This window comes from Homalodisca vitripennis, chromosome 7 (assembly GCF_021130785.1).
Source record: "Homalodisca vitripennis isolate AUS2020 chromosome 7, UT_GWSS_2.1, whole genome shotgun sequence".
NCBI classification, from domain to species: domain Eukaryota; kingdom Metazoa; phylum Arthropoda; class Insecta; order Hemiptera; family Cicadellidae; genus Homalodisca; species Homalodisca vitripennis.
Window position 1 is genome coordinate 26,036,702 of NC_060213.1, and position 22,061 is coordinate 26,058,762.

Here is a 22,061-nt window from a genome sequence, read left to right on the forward strand (position 1 = left end):
ACTTTAATGTAGAGAAGTGTATAAAATTTGTGCAAAATATTACAGTAGCGTGTATGAACACCAATCACACTTATAAAATAGGATGCGAAGAGGCCAGTAAGGAAATAATAAAAATTATAAAGGAATTTCCAACGGTATTTACCGACAAAATTGGTAAAACTCTAGATTATGAGTATAAATTAAAGGTTAAAGATCATGAACCCGTAAAACTTAGACCATATCCATTGAATCCACCTAAACAATTAAAAATAAAAAAATTATTGATGAATTATTGGAACAGGACATTATTCAACCAAGTGTGAGTCAGTACTCGAGTCCAGCCTTTTTAGTAGGTAAGGAAGATGGAAAATCGTAAAGATTAGTAGTTAATTACAAGGAGTTAAACAAGAAGTTGGAAGGAGTGAGTTATCCTATAGGCGACATGCACAAACTATATTACCATTTGAAGGGAAACAATTATTACTCAGTAATAGACTTAACCAAAAGTTTTTATCAAATAAGTTTTAGCGAAGGAAAGCCAGGAGTTAACTACGTTCTCGGTACCTTTCGGAAGTTACAGCTTTAAAAGAATTAATTCCTTTTGGATTATTAATTGGAAGTGGGGTCTTGTCGTCATTTATGAATAAAATCTTAGGAGAATTGAGATTTACTTGCACTCTCGCCTTTTTTGGACGATATTATTGTGTATTCGAAGACATTGGAGGAACATTATATGCATTTGAAACAAGTGTTAGAGTGTTTAAAAAGAAAAATAATCTTACTGTGAATCCGGAGTAAGTAAAATTTTGTTATAATGAAATTAAATTTCTGGACATTTGGTTTCCAAAGACACTATAAGAATGGACCCTGACCGTAACACGGACGTTATTAGAATCTCCGAGACCCCGGGACAAGAAAAGGTATTGCGAGGTTCATAGGGATGACTAGTTATTTCTCTAAATTTATTCTAAATTATGCGGAAATAGCTCATCCACTCAATGAAATGAGGAAGAAGTCGACCAAATTTATGTGGGACCAAAATGTCAGGAATCGTTCGATAAACTGAAACGAGCGGTTACCCGTCCCCCCGTGTTAGCCATCCCTGACTTCAACAAGGAGTTCACAGTCCAATGCGACGCGAGTGATAAGGCCCTCGGTTCCTTTTTATTACAGGAAGCGGACAATGGACATTTAAAACCGGTGGCCTATTATTCGAGGAAATTTAATGAAAGTGAGGTGAAACTTACTACCTATCAAAAGGAAGCTTTGGCAGTAGTCTGTTCAATAAATAAGTTCCGTAATTTCCTAGAAATGAGACCTTTCAACTTAGTGACCGACAACTCAGCATTGGCTTGGGTATTGTCCCATTTTCGTAAGTTAGGAAAATTAGGGCGCTGGGTGGAGGTTATATTGTCTCTACCATTTAAAATTTCGCATGTTAAAGGTAATCGAACCCAGTAGCGAGTATTTATCTAGACTATTTCAAGATAGTGAAGTTGACAACAATGTGTTACATGAACTAGAAAAATTAGTGAATAAGGACAAGATGAACGATAACTCTTTAAAAATGAACTATGAAACTGTAAATAATAAGGACTTAGTAATAAGAGAGGAAACAGTGTCTATAAATAGTATAAGTACGATGCCTTTTAGCTTTATGGACTTAAAAACGCATCAGAAGCAGGATGTAAATATAACTAAAATTATGGAGGGTGTATTGAACTATACCAATAGTGATGTTTACAGTGTGGAAAAAGGGGTATTGTTTTATGTGAGCAATAAAAACAATTCTAAAAGGATCTATTTACCTGAGCACTTATTCAAGGTTGTATACGAGTATTATCACAACTCATTGTCTGGCTTCACTTTCGGCATTTTAAAAACACAACAGAAAATAAACGAAAGGTTTTATCACCCTAAACTAAATGATTATGTGAAAAATAATGTAAAATGTTGTGAAGTATGTTTGAAAGCAAAAGGTAGCAACTGAGGGACCAAGGACCTTTGAACAGCAAATCTGAGCAGTCCGTCCAATGCAGAAGTTATATATGGATATTTATGGGCCATTACCTGCATCTTCCAATCGAATGCAATACATCCTGATAGCAGTAGATGACTTCGCCAAATATAATTGGATAATGCCACTCAGAAATGCACCTCAGGTAAAGTAATTAATGCATTAGAAAATAATATTTTCAAAAATTTTTCTTTGCCTGAAGAATTCGTGACGGATAATGGAACATATTTTGTCAGCGAGGAATTCAAAAATTATTTGTTTTAATTTGGGCATAAAACAAAGGACCATTATACCTTATACTCCTCAAGGAAATAAAAGTGAAAGGCAAATTTGAAATTTAAATCAAATTCTGACAGCTTATTATCATGACTGTAAAAAGAATTGGGACAAGGATTTGTACCATGTGCAAATGGCCCTAAATACTTGTCACAATGAAAGCATAAAGTCGTCTGCATTTGAATTAATGTTCAGTTCCAAAGCAAATGATGGTTTTGTCACTAAATGGCAAATTAAAGATATTTGGTGATGAAAAATGGAGCAAAGATAAGAATGCAAAGATGGTCGAAGCTATTCAAAACTTAAAAAAGACAAAATGAGCTGAATTCGAGAAGAAACCGATACAACCGAAATCACAGGCAATTAAAAATGTATGATGTAGTCTATTGTAGAGTTACAAATCAGCGATATAAGCTAGATCTGAAATATGAAGGACCATTCAGAATAATTTCAATTTATTAGCTCCAACTCATATGTATTCAGAATTTAAAAGAATTGAATGAGTTCCGTAGAATACACTTGCAGGATGTGAAACCCACTGGGGAAAGAAGAATGCATGTTTAAATATAACAAAACAAAATAATTACCGAGGGGTAAATAATTTGAATTACAAAAAAAATTTAAAAAAGGAACTGATTAAAAATTATGACGAATTAAATTAGTTGTAAGAATGAAGAAAAACTATATTAGATGTACGCTGTATGTATGTATGTTTGATTTGAGAAAATTTCAGTGACAAGGAAGATTAAATTAAAATAGATTGAACAATTGAGGGAAATTCTACAGCCCTGTTAAATTGTAAATATTAACTTGAATTGTAATCTTGTAAAAATGTATTTTAAACATGAAGAAACCTCAAGAGGAATAAAAAGTTTATGATTTGGATAAAAGGGCACAGGTGAAGTAAACAGTTGCGATAACTACATGGTTTGGGAGAGGAGGAGTGTATTAAAACAATTCAGTATTTATTTTTCTGAATAATGCACAAATCCGAAACTCATGGTCTGTAATTAAGGTTATTAACATGTGTTATTTATGTTTGTATGTAAATTAATAATTAACACGAATGTTGAATATATTAATTTAAACTTGTTAGTTTGATAAAATTTATGCAAAAAAAAAAAAAAAGACTGTTATGTCTATGATAAACAATGGTATAGGTAAAAAATAATAAAATAAGAACTGACACCCCCCGTCTGGGGATATGTTTTAATTCTATATGAAGCTGCGTCAACCAGTGAATGGGCGAGCCAAGGACACACAGTCATGCAGGGCAAAGGTTCCAAGGACGACCCAACTGATAACAGACCGGACCTGCAATAAACATCCCAGAACAACAATCACCGTCTTCCTCGTTCGACCCATTGTGAAGGATTATCTGGATGGACTATCTTTATGGTAGGACTTAGAATTGTAAAAAGGTAGGTGGCAATTGGACTCTTAATATTTGCCATAGTTTAGGTCAAGGTTTCTATTGGGGAACTTAATTGTTTATGTTTTCAAAAACACTCTGATAATGTATGGACTCTTTTAAAAAAGAATTTATAATAATTAACGCTTGGTTAAAATAACTTGACAACTAATATGCTGCCACTTCTTACAACTATTTATCAAAAATAAATTAAAACAAATATTATAAATAAAAAAAAAGGTTTTGTAGATTTTATGATGCATGTTAAGGCTAGGTGGAAATACAATTTCTAAAGGATGTGAGATAAATTTTCTTAGATTTAAGTATAAAACTTGTCAGATACCAAGCGCTTTAAGGGGGGTGTGTATACCAATTACATGGTAATACTTTAAATAAAAATAAAAATTTAAATAAATAAAATTTCAATTTAAAAATATTAGCAAAAAAAGACAAAAATTTATTTTAGAATTGTAAATGGATAGGGAATAAAAAAGTAAATTTATATTGTAATCCAGCGGCAGGCACAACGCGCTTGGAATCTGGTCTAGACCTGACTTGATGGCAGTGAATGCTAAACAATAGTTTTACAGTGGACTCAATCTTTTGTTAGGGGCGAACCTGCGTTGAGAGAGATTTAAACAGGCCTGCAGGAACAGGAGCGTAGTCGGTGCAGCCGAGAAACCACACTCTGCTTCCATTCCGAGTTGAGAAGCGATAGAGTAAAGTCTTTTAGTGCGAGTTTTAAAACTAGTGTCGGGCGTAGGATCCGTCGGTATAAATTATTTTAATACCGAACTCCAAGACCTTCACGACCAAAGAGCTAAGTACTTTGACTGAATTATTAAAATTTTTCTAAATTTGAAATTTGCAAAATTAAGAAGTGAATTTATTTGAAATTGGAATTGAAACTTTGAAATTAACGATCCAATTCTGTTGAGTGAGGACTATAATATATATAAATTGTAAAGGAGTAATTTATTTAAAGTCGAACGTAAAATTTCATTGAAATTAAAGGGATTGTAGTAAAAATTAAGAGCTGCAGGTGCTGCACCATATCCTGTAGGAACTTGTGAAAAATTCCTGTTGAGAACTGTTTTTAGTTTGTTTGAGAATTTTATTTGAAAGAAGTTTATAATTATTATTTTATTAGTTTTGAGAAGAAGCCTATTAATTTATTTCATTAAAATTTATTCAAGAATATTATTTTACTTTATATTTTATACACACGTATTTAGAGGACAGTGAGCCATATTAAAATCGAAAGTACCATGCCAAAGGAAGTAGTAATTTTAACCTGTTGTTCAAAACATTGATTTGGTGGAATACAAGGTTAATAATTGACATTTGAATTGATTTAATAAACCTGAATAAAAAAAAAAAGGGGGTGTAGTTTTAATTTCCACCAGTATCTACTTAAATCTTATGTGTTCGAGACTATTTAGGGTCATCATAATAAAAACAAAAAAATTTTTGTATATTAACATTCAGTATAACATGTTAGCTTTTTCTCAAGCAAACTAACTATATTATTTAAAAAATTTAAACTATTCATTAAAAAAAACCATCACTCGAGTTATAGTCACATTATATTTTAATAAATATATACAGTGCTGACATAAAATGATATCACAGTAACAACAGTTATTTCCTTAAAGTGTTCAATGAGACTGTTCACTGTTTGATAAACTGCCCACCTTATCTCTCTGGTCTCGATAGAGTCACACAGCTCCCTGCCCTTTGGTTCATGGCTCAGATCAATGTCACTGTCTTCATGTATTCCACTACTCCTGCAACAATAGAGCTTTCATCGTTCCACAACTTAAAACGTGCTCATGTTCAATGTAACGAAAGAAAATGCTATGAAAGAGGCAAGGAATTGTTTTAGTTAATGACTAACAACACGTTGATATATTGTTATCGTCGTCATCCTGGATTATGGAACGTTAAAAGAATGTTTTTACATAATTATAATAATTTCGTAATGAAGTAAAATATACAGTTAACAAGCAAGCAAGTACACCCACCCACCACTGGGTGTGGTGGGTTAGTGGTGGCGGTGCTTATGCAAGTTCTTAACCCATTAACCACTTATCACCGTACCACCTAGTGATGGTCTACGCAGTACCAAAACACTGATCACGAGACGGTGCCGTAATGACAACATACGTTATTAAATATTTGTTTAAACATTAGTATGGGCTCAAATAATAAAGTTTATACATTAACCCTGGAACTGGCAAACGCCCGATATCGGGCGTTTTAGTCGCATCCTAGATGGCAGCGCCCGATATCGGGCGTTTTAACATGTCTTTTATTTCTCAATATTACGTACTTAAACACGATCAAAGAGTATCGGTATTGATACCAATCGAAAGAGGAAGGTTCAATTTATGTAAATAATACACTAATAAATAATTTTATCGTTTCGTTACACGTCCGTACGTTTTATAATCTCTGAACTTTTTGGTTACATTCTTCCGCGTACCGCGCTAGTTGCGCGCGCAGCGATGAGTCAACTGGTTCATTCGGCTATTGTTATTTCATCAGCTGCATGGTGTTCTGTCTGGTTTATTGTTTGTTTGAGTTCGTTGTAATGATGGCTGTGTATATGACGCGATAATAGTAGGTTTTTTGTGCGTGTTTACGTAATGGATCGTAATTTCCGCGATCGTTCAAGTGACATTCGACATGACTAGTTGAACATCAAATAAGCAACGATGAGGATTCTGATTTATACATTCAATCAGAACATAATTAAAAAAATATAATATAATAAAAAATAGAAAATTAATATGAACTAATAGTTACAAGATTGTACAAATCCAAGTGAGCTTTGAAATTCTTACTTTTGTTGGTAAGAAGTACTTTCGAATGTCAGTGTATGATTTTTGTATCGTTTACCACATGTAGAAATAAATACCTTATAAACTACGTGTTGTTTTATTTTTAATCAGAATTAAATGCTTTTTCTTTTGTATATTTTGGATTTTGCATATCACTAACAACAACAATTTTACAAATCAAAAACTTTGAACAAACTTTTCTTTTTTATAAAAAAAATTTTTTTCATGAAGAGGTAGAGTAAGGATATTTTTTTTGTTATAATTATATTATGTGAAAAATGTTCCTTGAAAAATGCTGAATAAAAAAATATATAATATGACATAGGTACTTTAAAGTAAACATGTAATAATAAAATAAATATAAGGCAATGTATGAAGTACTAAAAACACTCCGCCACTGAGAGAAATATGACCGCCAGTTCCAGGGTTAAAATTAAACAAAATAACATACTTTACATACTAATATGTATTAATACCAGAAAAAGAATGCGAATCAAGGTATAATACTGTACCCTTGCGCTTATTGCGTGTTTGCTAGGATTTGTGTTAGGAGAACACAAATGTCGCATTTCACAAACATCTACGCAAAATTGAAAAAAACAAGAAAAATGAATGAAATAAAATTTTCCACTTAAAGAATTAAATTTCCTATACAACTACACCAAATATCATAGATTATAACTGTGTTTTGTACTAAAAACAATTTCTTGCTTTAAAATTTTACCAAAAAAAATAATATTAAAAAGAATTATTCTCGAAATTTAAATTTTTTTAAATTTAGTACTTATAAATTACAGTATATTATAACCTGTTTCATTAGATAAAAAACAATGGCTCAGTCAACCAAATAGCAATAAAATTGAATGTTTTGTGAGAGGTTTTCTAAACCCTTACATGTTTTGCATATTTAATTGGATTTGTACAAGATTAGACACAAGAATATTAAATGGTTAATGGGTTAAAAGCCAATGGTCAGCCATACACTTCATTAGAAAGTTATTAATAAATTTTGAATTGTCTTTGAAAAACAAGACCATCATATATTTTCTATGCATTTCCTTTTCTTTTTTTACATTTACACTGATCAATTATAATAAACTGATATTTGTTCAAATTAATTGATATTGTGTAAATATCTTCCACTCTACAATTACTCTTAGTACCCTACTTTCCCACCACACAACTAAACTTCTTGCAGAGGTAAATCGTTTTAACGCATCCTTTTCTGTAATATCAGTAAAAATATGTAGTAAAGTAATTTATATAGCAAATACGTTGTAAAATACCTACACGGTGAGTGTATACGGTAACTGTCAATGTGTAATAAATATTTAGCACTATGACACTGTTCAATGTAACTACGTTATTAAATGAATAAACAGGTTAGAGTTAAATTGATTCTTGATCTCCTCTTCTTCCACAAGTTACTAACACACAAGAACATATTTAATATGAAACATAATGTCAAAACAAATGTTTTAACTATAAAGAATTATTTCTAGATAAAATGATGAGTTACTCACTCAGAGTCCCGACTACCAACATCTTCACGACTAGACTGGGTTGAGATGCGAGGTTTGTTGTTGATAACGATAGGGTCAGGAGGCTGAAAACCGAACAATAAAATCCTTGGATTAGTAAGAAAAATACTATTTAAAAATGAAATTTTTTGTCAATAATGTTATCAGTACATTGAACTTAGCATTTCCTAATAGTAACTTCGTCTAGGCTAATCTATGAGAACTGCAAAACACAGATTCTAGGGACTATACAAAATATTACAGCACAGATTTCCAGTTTAAAAAGTCAATTCAAATATAAATTTACTTTATTTTTTTAAATCATTATCAAAGTGGTACCTAAAAGATTAAACTGTATGACATGAAGATCACCACTACATAAGAAACAGGTATTCTTTATTTCTCCTTCTTTAATTTAGATTCAAATGGAGATGAATGATTTAAGTTGTACATTATAATAGAATGTGGACTGACAGCCCGAGCATCAGGGGTTTGGCCTCACCTTCTTGGGCGGCATGTTGTGTAGTCGTAGCCTGGTGAGGTAGCCCCTCGCGTGGGCCTGGAAGTGTACCAGACTGAGCCGCAGTTTGTGGTACCACCGCAGGGTTGTGTACGAGCGCCACATGCTCTGTATCTGCACAGCTGCCGCGTGCCACTGCTTGCTCTGGTAGAGCCGCCGTCTGGCCTGCACGCCCCGCCAGTACGCCTGGACATGTAACACATTATTACGAATCATAATCCACAATTGTAAGCATCCTTAAAACAACTTTAATTAGGTTAAAACTTATCCCTTTTAAACTCTTTTGAAAGGGGGGAACTTTATTCTAAAAATAAATCCATCCACAAAAGTATTTTAATAAGTATGATGAAGTTTGTACATCGATATCTCAATCAGTTCAGAATAAATCCAGGCGTATCAAGACTTAATATACACCCTTAAACGTAAGGGGTTATTTGCCCATAACTTTTGCTAAGTACGTTGTAAAAATGTTTTATTCAGGTCACTGTGTTTCTATTGAATAGAGACCTTTAAAATGTCATGTCATAAGATAGGGATTGCGATTTGAAAATTTAAAAGTTACACCCTTTTGAAAAGGGAAAACCTCCAAAACTTTTTTTATGCTACATTGCTTCAATCTAGATGACTCCAGCTTTTTAACAAAGAATGATTTGCCTAAAAGTAAATCTAAAATCAGAGGTACAGCGCTACCAACCTGTATGGTGACCACTGCCTCCCGCAGTCGCAGGAAGCGCCGTCGCTCGAGCACCGCCCGGAACCACCGTTGTACCGTGATGATGCCGGCCATGATCTGCTGGTGCAACCGATAGTCCAGTTTCAACTTCTCACATTCCCGCATGAAGATCTTGCTGCTGCCCACCTGGTAGTTGTCACGGTTCAGGTTCAGCGTCAGCAAGAAGTCCTTCACATCATTCTGTGAACTGTCCAGCAAACTCGACTTTAGGGCTAAGTTATCAGGCATCTTTCCTTGTTTTTTTTTCCATAAATTTTCCCTATTTATTTACCATTTTATAATTATATAACAAAAAAATGGAAAGGCAGTTGTAGGAGTGACCGACAGAAGTGACTACTTCTTATAACAAAGCTGTAAATATATATGTTGAAAAAGTACGTTAATATTTTAAAATAATATAAGACACTCCATTCTTTATAATAAAAAAGTTTTATAATTTCTATTAATTTTATACATATTTTGTAATATTCTTTACATTTAAAATATTACAATGATCACTGACTTCTAAATATTCAAGCAATAAATATTTATACATTTTCATTATTATCGTTTGTATTAGTTTCTATAATTTGGTCAGAATCATTTTCAATACAATCCTGTATTTCCGAAATAATTACTTCATTTTTATTGTCATTATATTTTTTAATGAAATGATATGGATTTATAATAAGTGAAATAAGAAATAAAAATTCTGGAAAAATCTTGCTAAATATCTTGTAAACACAGCATCTATTGTTGTGCGATATCTTGTTGTACTTAGTTTATATAATTTTTACATTGTTAAATTTAGTTAATCTTTTAAAAGTCAATTAATGGTTTTGACGTTTCCTCAGAAAAACTTGTATTAAAATCTGTTTTTACGTAATTTAGTTTTTAACGTGAATATAAGGTAAGGTCTAATGAAATTGAGTAAAGCTTATAATCATAATCAACAAAAAGACTAATTTTCTTTCAGGTTTAAATTACACTGCGGCTTTGTTAGCTAGATAAGATCTGATCAATTTATTTTAAATCTTTTTTAAAATCTCGTCGATTAGAACTAGTAGTGAACTGGAATAGGAATTAATATTATCCCTCTCTCGCTTGTATTGTTTCCAGGCGCTCACGGTGCTTCTAACCTCAATTATTTCGCTCTGCCGGTCGCGCTCGGTAAAAATACGCTGTGCCTCAACTTACACACGTTCTGTCATTGTAATTATATATATATATTAATTATTTTACTATATTGGTTCAATGAAGTTGACTGTACGAGACCAGGGAGGGGGCACACGGACAGCTGGGCGCCGGTGGCACGTGATTGTTTGTTGCGTAGTTACTTGGTGAAGGTCATTGTCTGGCTCGCCGTCACTGCCACTGTGATCACTCCGAACTACATTCTCAATGCCACCAACCATTTCACAAGGCTCTGGTACATCACTACACTCACTTGAATCGTCGCAATCACGACTAATAACAAGATTAATTTCACTGTCACCAAGTGTACGACTACAACCCGCCATTGTTTCCGCACAACTAATATAAATAGCAAAATAATGGAATAAATCTACTGTAAAAGTAAAGTGAATGGTCTCCTGATAGCAAACAACCCGTAGTAGTACAACATATTGCTACTCGAGAGCAGCACTTATCAGCTCTAGTAGATAAAGCAGTGCGTGCCGATCTGTGCCATTTAAGCTGCAGTGGCTATGTGGTGGCCGTGCCGATTCATCCCTTGCGAGCGGGAGAGGGTTAAAACTGGCAACCATTAACCCTTAATTGCTACACATTTACAACTTTTGTAAAAATTTTTATTGATAAAACATATAGTGTTATTGCAAGCTTTCAATAAAAAGGTTCATGGTTTGTGTCATTACTGTATTTAAACCAGTCACTCAAAGGCAGTTTGCAATAATACATAAAATACACAAATAATTGGGACTGGTCTTAATCCTTGTAGGAATTTTTATAATTTTTCTGGAACATAATTTTGAAATGTCTTTTTCTGAGGAATGTATTAACCCTTTTAACCCCGGCCATTAAATCAAGTGATGTGCCAGAAATCCCAAGCCATTTTCAGACAAAATGTAAGGGTTTTGTAAAAAATTCATAACTCAGTTCTTTTTTAAGATATTTAGGTAATTCTTTTTTTTGTTTTACTTCTTTATACATGTAGCTTACAGAAATATACAAATAAAATTATTATTTTGAAAGTAATTTTTTTTAAATGCATATACATATATAAAAAATAAATAAAAATGAAAAAATTTCAAGTTTGATCATGGAAACCATATAGATAAAAAAAATATTTGACACAAAAATACCCATTTACTTTATGATATAATATTTAATCCTTAATAAAAGGAAACAAAAATTATAGGCCTACCTTATTTACAAGTGGAGTAACATCAATTTTTGTAAAGCCGTGTAAATTTTTCTTTTTGCCATTTCTGGGCAAGGCAATGTAACAAGACCTTTGAAATTCACAGTACTTAAAATAAACATAAAACCAAAGTTATTTCTGACAAAATAACTAAAACTGTTTATAATCTAAATTTTTAAAAAGTTTTTAAAACAATATTTACATCACTACAAAAATGTAAATTTTCAAGATATCCTTCACTCAAATCGTCGTCACTAATCACATCCACACCATTTGCAACTAGGTTACTAATTATTGTATTTTCACTTACGGGAGACTTTGAACGATGTCTTTTACTCATTTTGAAATAAAACAAATAATAAACTAAACTTTAACTGCCGTACTTTATACTGCTTTAACCTAAAACTGTGAAGAAAACGGAATATTCACAACCACGTGATATACAGCTGTCTGCAACAAGCGTGAGCAGTCAGTCGAGACGAACTGCAATTGCTCAGTCACAGACTGACAAAATACGAAGTCAAACCATTACAAACTAATATATTTTGATGCAAAATATCTTTGTGCACAAGTCTGTGAAATTTCAAAGCATTTGGTGAAATAGGTGGCCAGTAAAGTAATAAAAAGTGCACGTCCGCACTATACGGACGTCGGGAGTTGACGCCATTTTTACGACGTCCGTATAGTACGGACGTCGGGGTTAAAAGGGTTAAAAAAGACAAAAGGTAAAAATAAGGAAAATGTGAATGATTTATAAATACAAAGTACACAATAAAGTATATAGTAATAGTAAAATAATCTACATTATAACATTAATTAATAATAATTTGATTGGGTATAGAATTTAAAAAATATATTTTACTTGATTTTTAAATTTTTGATTACTGGTTAGAGTTTACTATAAGCACAAAAATTCATTATATTGTGAGAAAAAATTTCACTTCTTGCTTCTTTTCTATAAGATTAAAAAATTTGATGTTGACTGGTTGGAAAATACCAATAAAAAACTATGTAACAGCAGTAAAAAATCTCAAATTAGCTAAAATGCACTAACACGTGTTATGCAACATGAAAAAGGTGTAGATAACTTATATTACCAACATGTCCACATAAAATATTTGTAGAAAAATCAACGTACCCTGCTTGTACGTATGTTATTGCCTTGAATGTTACTGGCAAAAACGTATTGCATAAATTTCATAACATAGAGAATCGTGATTATACAAAGTTTTGTGACTCATACACTAAAAAGTGGACAGTACTTTGTGTGTATAAACAGCCCGCTCGCCCTGAAAGGGTTAATCGATAATATTATTAAACTCTATATTTTATTTTGGATTAAATTTCATTGGTATTTATGTTTGCGTTGGCAGTGCAACACTGAATTTTATACACCTTTTTTATCAACAAGAGATTGAAAAGTCGATTTAACAGAATTTTAGCCTAAGAGTCGCGTATAGCACTGACCTGAGTAAGCCGCGAGGCAGCAGTATCCGGTACAGCTGGATGAATTCATCGAAGGAGAGTCGCACGTTGTAACCTGCCTGGCGGATCCTGACAGTCTCCAGCATGCCAGTATACCTCAGTTGTCTCTGGACTGTGTCGTCATCAAACATGTTCGGGATCTACGGCAAGTTAACGTATTAATCATCCCATATGTTTTGATTCACTGGTGGAAATGGTTGACAAATTTTGAAAAGAAATGGTAAGGCAAAGTGCCATTTTTTACTGTTTTTAGTTTAATTCTTAGGGTGCTTATTAATGTTATTTACATTATTTTAACTACTTTTATACAAATTCACTATTAATGCAAACTACTCAGTTTGAAAATATATGAAATCACCTTTCAAGTATAGGTTTTAAATTTGGAAGTTTATCTCCTCTTTTTATATGTATATCATATGTTTACATATGATATTAAAAATAAACTTCAAACAAAGAATATGTTTAGAGTTATGTTTAGGTTTAAACAAATTTTGATTATGCTAAAATGAAAATTTAATTTACGTATCTATTTTTATAATGTGCTTAAACACATTCAATGTGGAAAATGAGATAACGTAAGACCGCATAATGTGAACAAATTTAATTGTATTACTCAGTCCATGCTCAATACTTCCCTGGATTTTCAGCCCCTACCCCCACTGGCCCCCTTAATAAATTTGTTTATTTATAAAATACTAATTTATTACAAAAACATTTACACTCGTCTCTCACCCCTTTAACAACAATATCCATTCTCACACAATGTCCTAAAATGTCATCATTAGAACTATGTGAACTTGAATTGAATTTCTCTCCATCAGAAAACAAGTGTTCAATGAGTTCAATATCTCCTCCATTGGAGTACAGTTTCATAAACACATTTCAATAAATCACGTGAGATAATGCACTTAGTAAAAACGTGAACAACAAGGCTGCCAAATTTTACAAACTGAAGGAATAAGCTGCATGACGAGGCCATGTGTCAGTTATATAGTAAGGATATTTAGAGAATCAACATAAAAAAATAAAGTTAAAAAACAGAGTGATAAGCTGAGCTCAGCTATTAAATTGTGACTTGTAGGTGTGGGAAGTGCCACATTATAAACAGGGCGTTTCAGGAAGAATCTGCCATACTGTACAAGCTTATTCTTCTCATTACAGTAATGAAAAAAGCTCATTTAAACACGGGTCCGGAAATGCTTCATTGGCAAGTTATACATGGTCAAATATTCAGTTCCCTCAATGAAATTTTTAGGGTGTTAGTTGAGTTTGTTAATTAGATCAATTTAATGAGCTGCAAAATCATATAAAACCTGTATCAGAACCTTTTCTCCAATAGTTTGCGGGGAAATCGGAGTAGAGCAAAAAAGATTAGGCTAGAAAACACACCTTTTTGCATTTGGACTATGATAAATCTGTTAAATTGCCTATAAACAAAGAAAAATGTTCAATAAAATTTGTAGAGAATTTTATTCTAAAAAAAATATGTAAATAAATTCAATAAAACAGAACATTTTTCTTTTAAATTCAATTTTATTTAATGATCCATGTTTATATGAACTTTTTTTATTATTTTGATGACAGGAATAAGCTTGTGCAATATGGCAGATTCCTCCTGAAACAACCGGTATATAGACAATGACAAGATCAATAATTTTCTAATTCTTGTTGAACGTGGCTGGTAGCCCCTACCTTGTCAGCGTTACTCTTGATGCAACGGATGAAGAACGGATTGGCCTGATTGAGCGTGTCCATGAGGCTGTGTAGCGACTGCTGGAACTGAGCGGTCACAGTGAGCGGCTGCTTGCGAGCCTTGTGAGTGTGAGACTGCGTGCGGCCGGCCAACGTCTTCATACTCTCCAGGTTCTTCAGCCCCTTCTTGCCTTGCTGCCGCGGTCGGAACGACTTGTTCTTCCTGACGACCAACAGACTATGTCATTAGCAACATAATATTTCCATAACGCAATCCTAAACTTATTTCAACATTTTAAAAATTAACAATTGCAGAACTTTATAATATAAATAGGAATACAAAATTAGAACAGTCAACACTTTCAATCTTTACTTCTAGTTCTAAAATAATCAATCAAATAAAATCCCTCATACAGCCTATATTTTTCTGCTTCGGGCTTTTCTTAATCTATTATTATGAAAATTTCAAAATAAACTTAAAAGTCATGTATATACAAAAACTGGCTTACACATCTGCTTTATTATTATTTAGTAGATTTTATTATTCTATTAACTTAAGATCATTAGAACAACTGTAAAAATGTTGGAAATAAAATTAATTGAATTTTTAATATGTGTAAAATCCAGTTACAGGGATATTTGGATATTATCAATAAATGATTATTTATAGGTTTATTTAAGGGTAATAAACCTAATCAAATGTAAAAAATCGATTTATTTTATTTGGTCATCCTAAACGTTTTTAAGGGAAAATGGTTTAACCCAGTTGTAAATATCCCAAACGTTTCTAAGGAAAGATGGTCCAAACCCAGTTGTAAATATCCCAAACTTTTTAAAGGAAAGTGGTCCAAACCCAGTTTTTAAATATTCACCTCCTTGGGAATCGACCTTGTGACCTTAAGAGAAGCAAAGTATGAAGAGCTGCCAGCTGCAGCCTTATCCCTAGGCTCGTAGAGTAACCATGTGCAGATCCAAAAAGATCTGACTGTCCGATCTCAAATTTTAAATTCAAACTAATTTTATTCAGGATCCATCATTTGGAAACTTTTACTTCAATATATTACAAAATATGAAAAACATTTCTAAACTAATTTACTACCTTCTAAACACACCATACATATCTTACCACATGTTAAAAATAATATTGATTAGCTTATGTGTAGCAAACTGCGTAATGATCAAGAAAAAATTAAGTATAATACATCATAATTTGCTTAATAATATGTGCAAAACTTTTTGTTAAAAATATGTGAGTCTGTGCGGATAGTTATCGGTTAAGACGAAAATGCAAGCCAGATGAACTGTTAGGAATGATGAAAATTTAACAAGCCCATAAGCTGCTTTAGTCCGCAAAGTGAGATTGTTGAATGATGAAGTGAGTGTTGTAGTCTCTAAAAACTACGTCAACATGTAACATAATACAGCAGCGTAGAGCAATGGTAGGAAGGGTTGATTCGGTAGGAATGTTACGTTTAGCTCCATTTCACTTTCCACTTAGTGCAGCATCTGAAGTCTAACACTGTAACAGATTTGACTCCTGGAATCTGGAATCAACATCCATATGAAGAGATCTAAAACAGTCGGTGAAGTGAAGTGGAGCCGAACATAACATTCTTACTGAATCAACCCTTTCCGCCATTGCTCTACGTTATGTGTTGAAAACTCGGTTGCTCCACTGTGATTTGGGATCGTCTCAGAAACATCGTAGTGCACTCAATTAATTAATTGTGCACCTAATGAGACAATGAGAACACCACTTTATCTAGATCACATTTCTTTGCAGTCTAGAGAGTTTGTTTTGAGCCTCTTTGTCGCCTACTGTTTTGGATCTCTTCAGATGGATATTGATTCCAGACGCTGCAATAAGTGGAAGGTGAAACGGAGCTGAACGAAACATTCTTACATAATACAGCAGGGCAATAATAGTATTATTACTACAGGGAATAGCAATAGTAAACTCTGGGCTAAATCACTTATAAACCAAACAACATATTGAATAGTATTTGAAACTTTTGTTTTGGTCACCTAATGCAATTTATTAAATGCATTCAGTAATTTAAAATATCTAAAATTAGTTCTCGGATAAATAATTGAGATTCATAATATATATATATAGATTTGTTCTTAATTGAAGTATTGGAATTTCAACAACTCTTAAGGAATAGAGTTAGACAGTGATCTCATTGTTTTACATAACAGCCTTGTAGTAATTTCATCCTTGCAATTCAATAAATTGTTGCTGAATCTGTGATATTGATTCATTCTGATTCAGTAGAGACATTAAAACATAATAAAATAGTATTGTACAACACTTAACCAAATGTGCAGATATTCCACACATTTTACTATGTACGAAGTCTAAACTATTCAGTATTACAACTCCTGAATCACCATCACCACAACCACCATTTGACCGTGAAAAATGATCCACCACCACCACCAAAGCTTTAGACCATCGCCAGTTCAGCTGTTAAGCAAGATTACATACATCACAATCTGGTTGGCACGTTCGAATACTTTGGCTTCCTCTGCGTTAATGACTCTGCGCAGCGGTTTGTTTTCCTTCTCGTTGTCAGACAGTGTTCGTTGTTTGTTGGCACCGGGTGATTGGTTGTTGTTGAACTGTGGCCACGACAACCGGTTGTTTCGTTGACTCTGCGATTCCTTGTTTAGTTGTGACTCGAACGTTTCGTTGCTCTGTTTGCCCCGGGTCGGGGACTGGGGTAAATTACCGACACTACTGCCGTACCTGGGGTAGCATCTGTTAACGTGACACAACCACACCCTTTAAGTCAGATAGTTGTGTTTTAAAATATTGTCCTTTCTACAAGCACAACACAATTTGTAGTATGTACAATACTGTACAAACGTTTAACATTTTCCGACTCAGAACAGCAAAGAAAGTTACTGAAGAATAACCTAGTAGAACCATAACAGAATTCAAGTCAGGTTTATTTTAAATTAAGTACTGAACAAAAGTATTATTAAAAAAAATTGAATAACACTTTTTATCAAATAATTTACTTTTTATCACACCTTGCAGAGTATATGAATGATATAGTTTGATGTTGATTTGAATAATAAAATGGCAAACAGTTAATAATACAAAATACATTTTTAAATCATTTAAAAATTATTACTGTAAAAGCTGTATTAAGAATTACTCAGTTATGATCCAGTAAAATAAACTATCAAATAATAACGTTTCCTTAATATTTTGTTAAAAGAACACCAACACAAAATTTTCATTACCAGATCACCAATGGTTGTAACATAACCTACTTCAAATTAATGGTATCAGTATTGGTTAGATACATTAATTTTATTTACGTCAACGATTAGTACAAAATTTGCCTTTATTTTACAAATTAGCGTACATCATGAACTTATCTCAAAAGGTTGTTAATATATAATTTTTAAGTGTAATACAAAACACCAAACACAAAAAAATAAAATAAAAACCAAGACTTAAATTTATTAAAATAACAAAATTCATTACAAAACAAGGAGTACAGAAACATGGTTTAACAACTCAAATTGTTAATAAAAATACGAAAAGAAAAAAAACACAACAACGTAGTAACTGTTAGCAGGCACACACACAGACGGAGGCATCACTTACGCTATCCTGTTAACCGTTAAGTTAACTGTGGAAACGGTGACTAGGTGGCTACAAACAAAACAATATTGTGTCAAACTACGGTGAGAGTACATCTACGGATCAGATATCATGCACGATTTATTGTATGATATAATAGTACAACGTGATACAATAGTAGCTCTACTCTGGGTGGCTATTGTACGGTCAGTTCACATAAATCGACACCAAAATCAGCTTTTACGTTTACGATCTTTGTATCCTACTTTGGATCCCAAGTGACAACACAGAAGAGTCAAATTGTATTAGATACAGGGTGAACACGTAATACGTTGATACTACTACTAGCAATAGTGTACAGTGTTGTAATGTACAGAAATTTCATTTAATCCGTTCAAGAACTAAACTGCAACAATATATAAATTTTGGTTTGACAACAGCTGACACGTTCTGACCAAGTGACTACTTGTTTTGAAATTGTAGTTCTTAATAAATTTGCAATTAAGATAGCATATGAACCTAACAATAACCTCAAATGATTGTACTCTAGATTGATCACATATCCCCATGATGATAACATGATCATAGTATCCCCTTGTGCTTTCTTTATTTTGAAGATACAGGTCCCAAATCCTGTAATTTGCCTCAAAAAATCTTTTTAAATTACAGCGGAAAAGTAGAAAACGTAATGTTCCAAGTATTTTACTGAGTTAAATTTGATTCCAGTCATAAGAAATTTATGAAACTCTTACGGGGTTACCAACGGCTACTGTACTGTGGTAGTAAGGCACAAATAAACTTAAGGTAAATTGCAAAATCCACGTTTTATCGCAACACTCGTAACAAAGCAATACAAAATGACATATTTGGCTGTTGATTTTTGTAGTATAAGAGTCACTGAGATAACTAAGCTTATAGAAGAAAGAACTCGCTCTGCAGATTGATGATAGAATGGTGATTTTGGACTAACTTTAACCTGTAGATCGGAAAGAAACCGTGTTTGATTATACGAGGAAAATTTTTATTTTCATCTCCTGAACATGCTCCAGTGTACAGAAGGTAACCTGTATAATTACAATGGACATTATTTCCAACGCATAAATTTGTCTCATAAAAGTATTTTTTTTTTTGCGTTTTTGCTTTTGAATTTCAAGCTCACAAATTAACAGCACATTGACAAAGAGTTAACACGCAATCAGTCACTCCCATTCTGGCATATGAGAATTCTGCCACAACAGCTTAAGGCAGGCCACGACACACACTGTTTAGACGTCGCTACACTTAGACACCTAGAATTTAGTGTAAAATTTTTAAACCAAATTGTTGCTGAATTCGTCCAATATTTAGTTTAAGGTTGTTCGAGAAGCAGGTCTCCAATGCAACATATTTCAACTAAAACAAATTTTTCCCATGTGCCTTTAAAATTTGCTCTAGACTGTACTTATTGTAATTATATACCTAGTATTTTCTTTACCAAAATATATAAATACTAAATAAGAATAATTTATCATGGCTATATTACAACTGATCACAAAACTGTGTTATCTTCGGAAAATGTATACAAAATCTACCTACAATTTTTTTACGTTATGAAATCTGATATATTTAAGAAGATTTTACTTAAAGCTGCTTCAATTTGTTTTCTTTTAATAAAATCATTTATTGAACTAAAAAGCATCTCTCTCCACATGTTTTCAAACTCAAATAATTTTGTTAACATTAAACTTAGGATTAAAAGAGCTAATATTACTGTGGCATCTATCTGACAATGGGGACGAACTACAAATAAGATAAACATTAAACGTCTTAGTAATGTGACCTTCAAACAGTAACTCAACAAAAACGTATACTTATTTTTTTCAATATTTTTACAATTTTTAAAACACATTTATTAAGATTATACACAACTAAAATGAGTAATTTAAATTGAAACAGTTACTGCTTTGGAAGCATTATTAGTATGTTATGGGAGAGAATTTGATAACAACAATTAGCAGGGCTTAAGAAACAGACACCTTAAAGAAACAAATCATCAGCCATAAAAAACATTGTTTTTTTTTCATCTTAACATTCAGGGTTTCATGAACAATATTGATGATTTTAAGATTTTTTACATAATCATAATAAACAGATGACATTCTTATCATTAAATGAGCACTGGTTACAAATGAGTAACATAAGCTATTACAAAATAGCTGATTTTTGCTAAGTCTGATACTGGCTGACAGGGGTTCCTATTTATTAGTCAGAAAAGAACCAGAATTCAAAATTAGTATAGACTTATTGAATGTATATAAGCCCTTAATATGATTTAGTTAAAAAAAATTGTTTTAAATGTTACCATGCTCTCTTGTAAAACATATCCCACATTTTAATATTGTTTCATTTATTATATTTATTGTTATTTTATTTTAAGCTATATTTTAATGTAGTTTAGTATTTTAAGTTTCATGACAAATCACCTGTCATAAAATTATGATGTAATGTGGAAGAATAAATACGTGCAATAAATATCATCATTCCAGTAAATATTGAATTAGGTGTTAAATAGACTCTTACGATAATTCTGACTTATAAAAATTGTGGTCTGAATGGCAGCATCAAGATACCTCTATCCTTATTGATACAAGGAAAAAATGACTAATATAAAATCAAGAAATATATGGCAAACTACTGTAAAAAATTACTCAATTTGTTAATAGTATGCCCAAATGTAACTATGCTAATGGTGAAGCATTTTTATCAACAAATAATAAGGATGCTAGGAAAAGTTAACTATTTCATTAAATTGAAATTGATTGTGTTATTTCTATTACACCTAATGGCCAATATAGGAAATATATTGGATCTACTATCAGCAATTGCAGGGATTATTGGCAAAATTGCTTATTTATACGTTTCAACTTAGCAAATAATGAAGGATTTACGGCTATCCAGTTTGCTCTACACCAAGCAATGTATAAATTATAAGTTTATTTTTTATACTTTACATATATGTATTAATTTCTCACTAAACATCTGAAACATTAGATGTTGGCAATCTACGACCAAACTACTGATGTCTGATTGTTTTAGACAATGGCACTAAAAGGGTTAACGTAAAGTGAAAATTATTTCTCCAAATAAATGTCTCACACAGTCAAGAATGCTGGTCAGAACAGTTTGGGATCACATCTGCCCTTTCTATGTTAACGGAATATTAAAATTTAGCAATGTATTTCATCAGTGAGTAATTTCCTAGTCTCTCGTAAGTCATTGAAGGGCATAACACTAAAAGCCTGATCTTTATAAAACTTAGTTTAAGTATGTGGATTAAAATTGTCTTTTCTTTACAAACATGTCTTGTTATAATAGTTCTTAAAGTATAAAACACCAATAGTAACTGCACAGACCTGATGAGATTTTCATTCCTATAACGGTTGTGGAGACTGGGTTTCGTGCCATCTGCAACAATAAAAATTCATATTTTTTTCTGAATGCCTGGAAACTAGTCTTAGAAATCTCAGGTTTCTTTGATTATGTACTGTTACTAGAGTTCTATGGGTATATAACGTCTATTATATGGTTTGGAGATATCAAAAATGTACTCAAAAAGAGAATGTGATGTCAGGTTCACCACAAAAAGCCT

General features: G+C 32.4%; 1 protein-coding gene across 1 annotated transcript in view; it reads right to left on the minus strand.

Moving 5' to 3' along the window:
- The window catches only part of LOC124365723 (unconventional myosin-IXa-like), a 115,411-nt gene that overhangs the window by 40,326 nt on the left and 53,024 nt on the right, over positions 1 to 22,061 (minus strand). Inside the window, 8 exon segments of the mRNA XM_046821707.1 lie at positions 5,378 to 5,470; positions 8,050 to 8,132; positions 8,549 to 8,752; positions 9,261 to 9,486; positions 13,126 to 13,283; positions 14,836 to 15,058; positions 17,324 to 17,596; positions 21,826 to 21,877. Coding sequence (XP_046677663.1) covers positions 5,378 to 5,470; positions 8,050 to 8,132; positions 8,549 to 8,752; positions 9,261 to 9,486; positions 13,126 to 13,283; positions 14,836 to 15,058; positions 17,324 to 17,596; positions 21,826 to 21,877 — 1,312 coding nt within the window.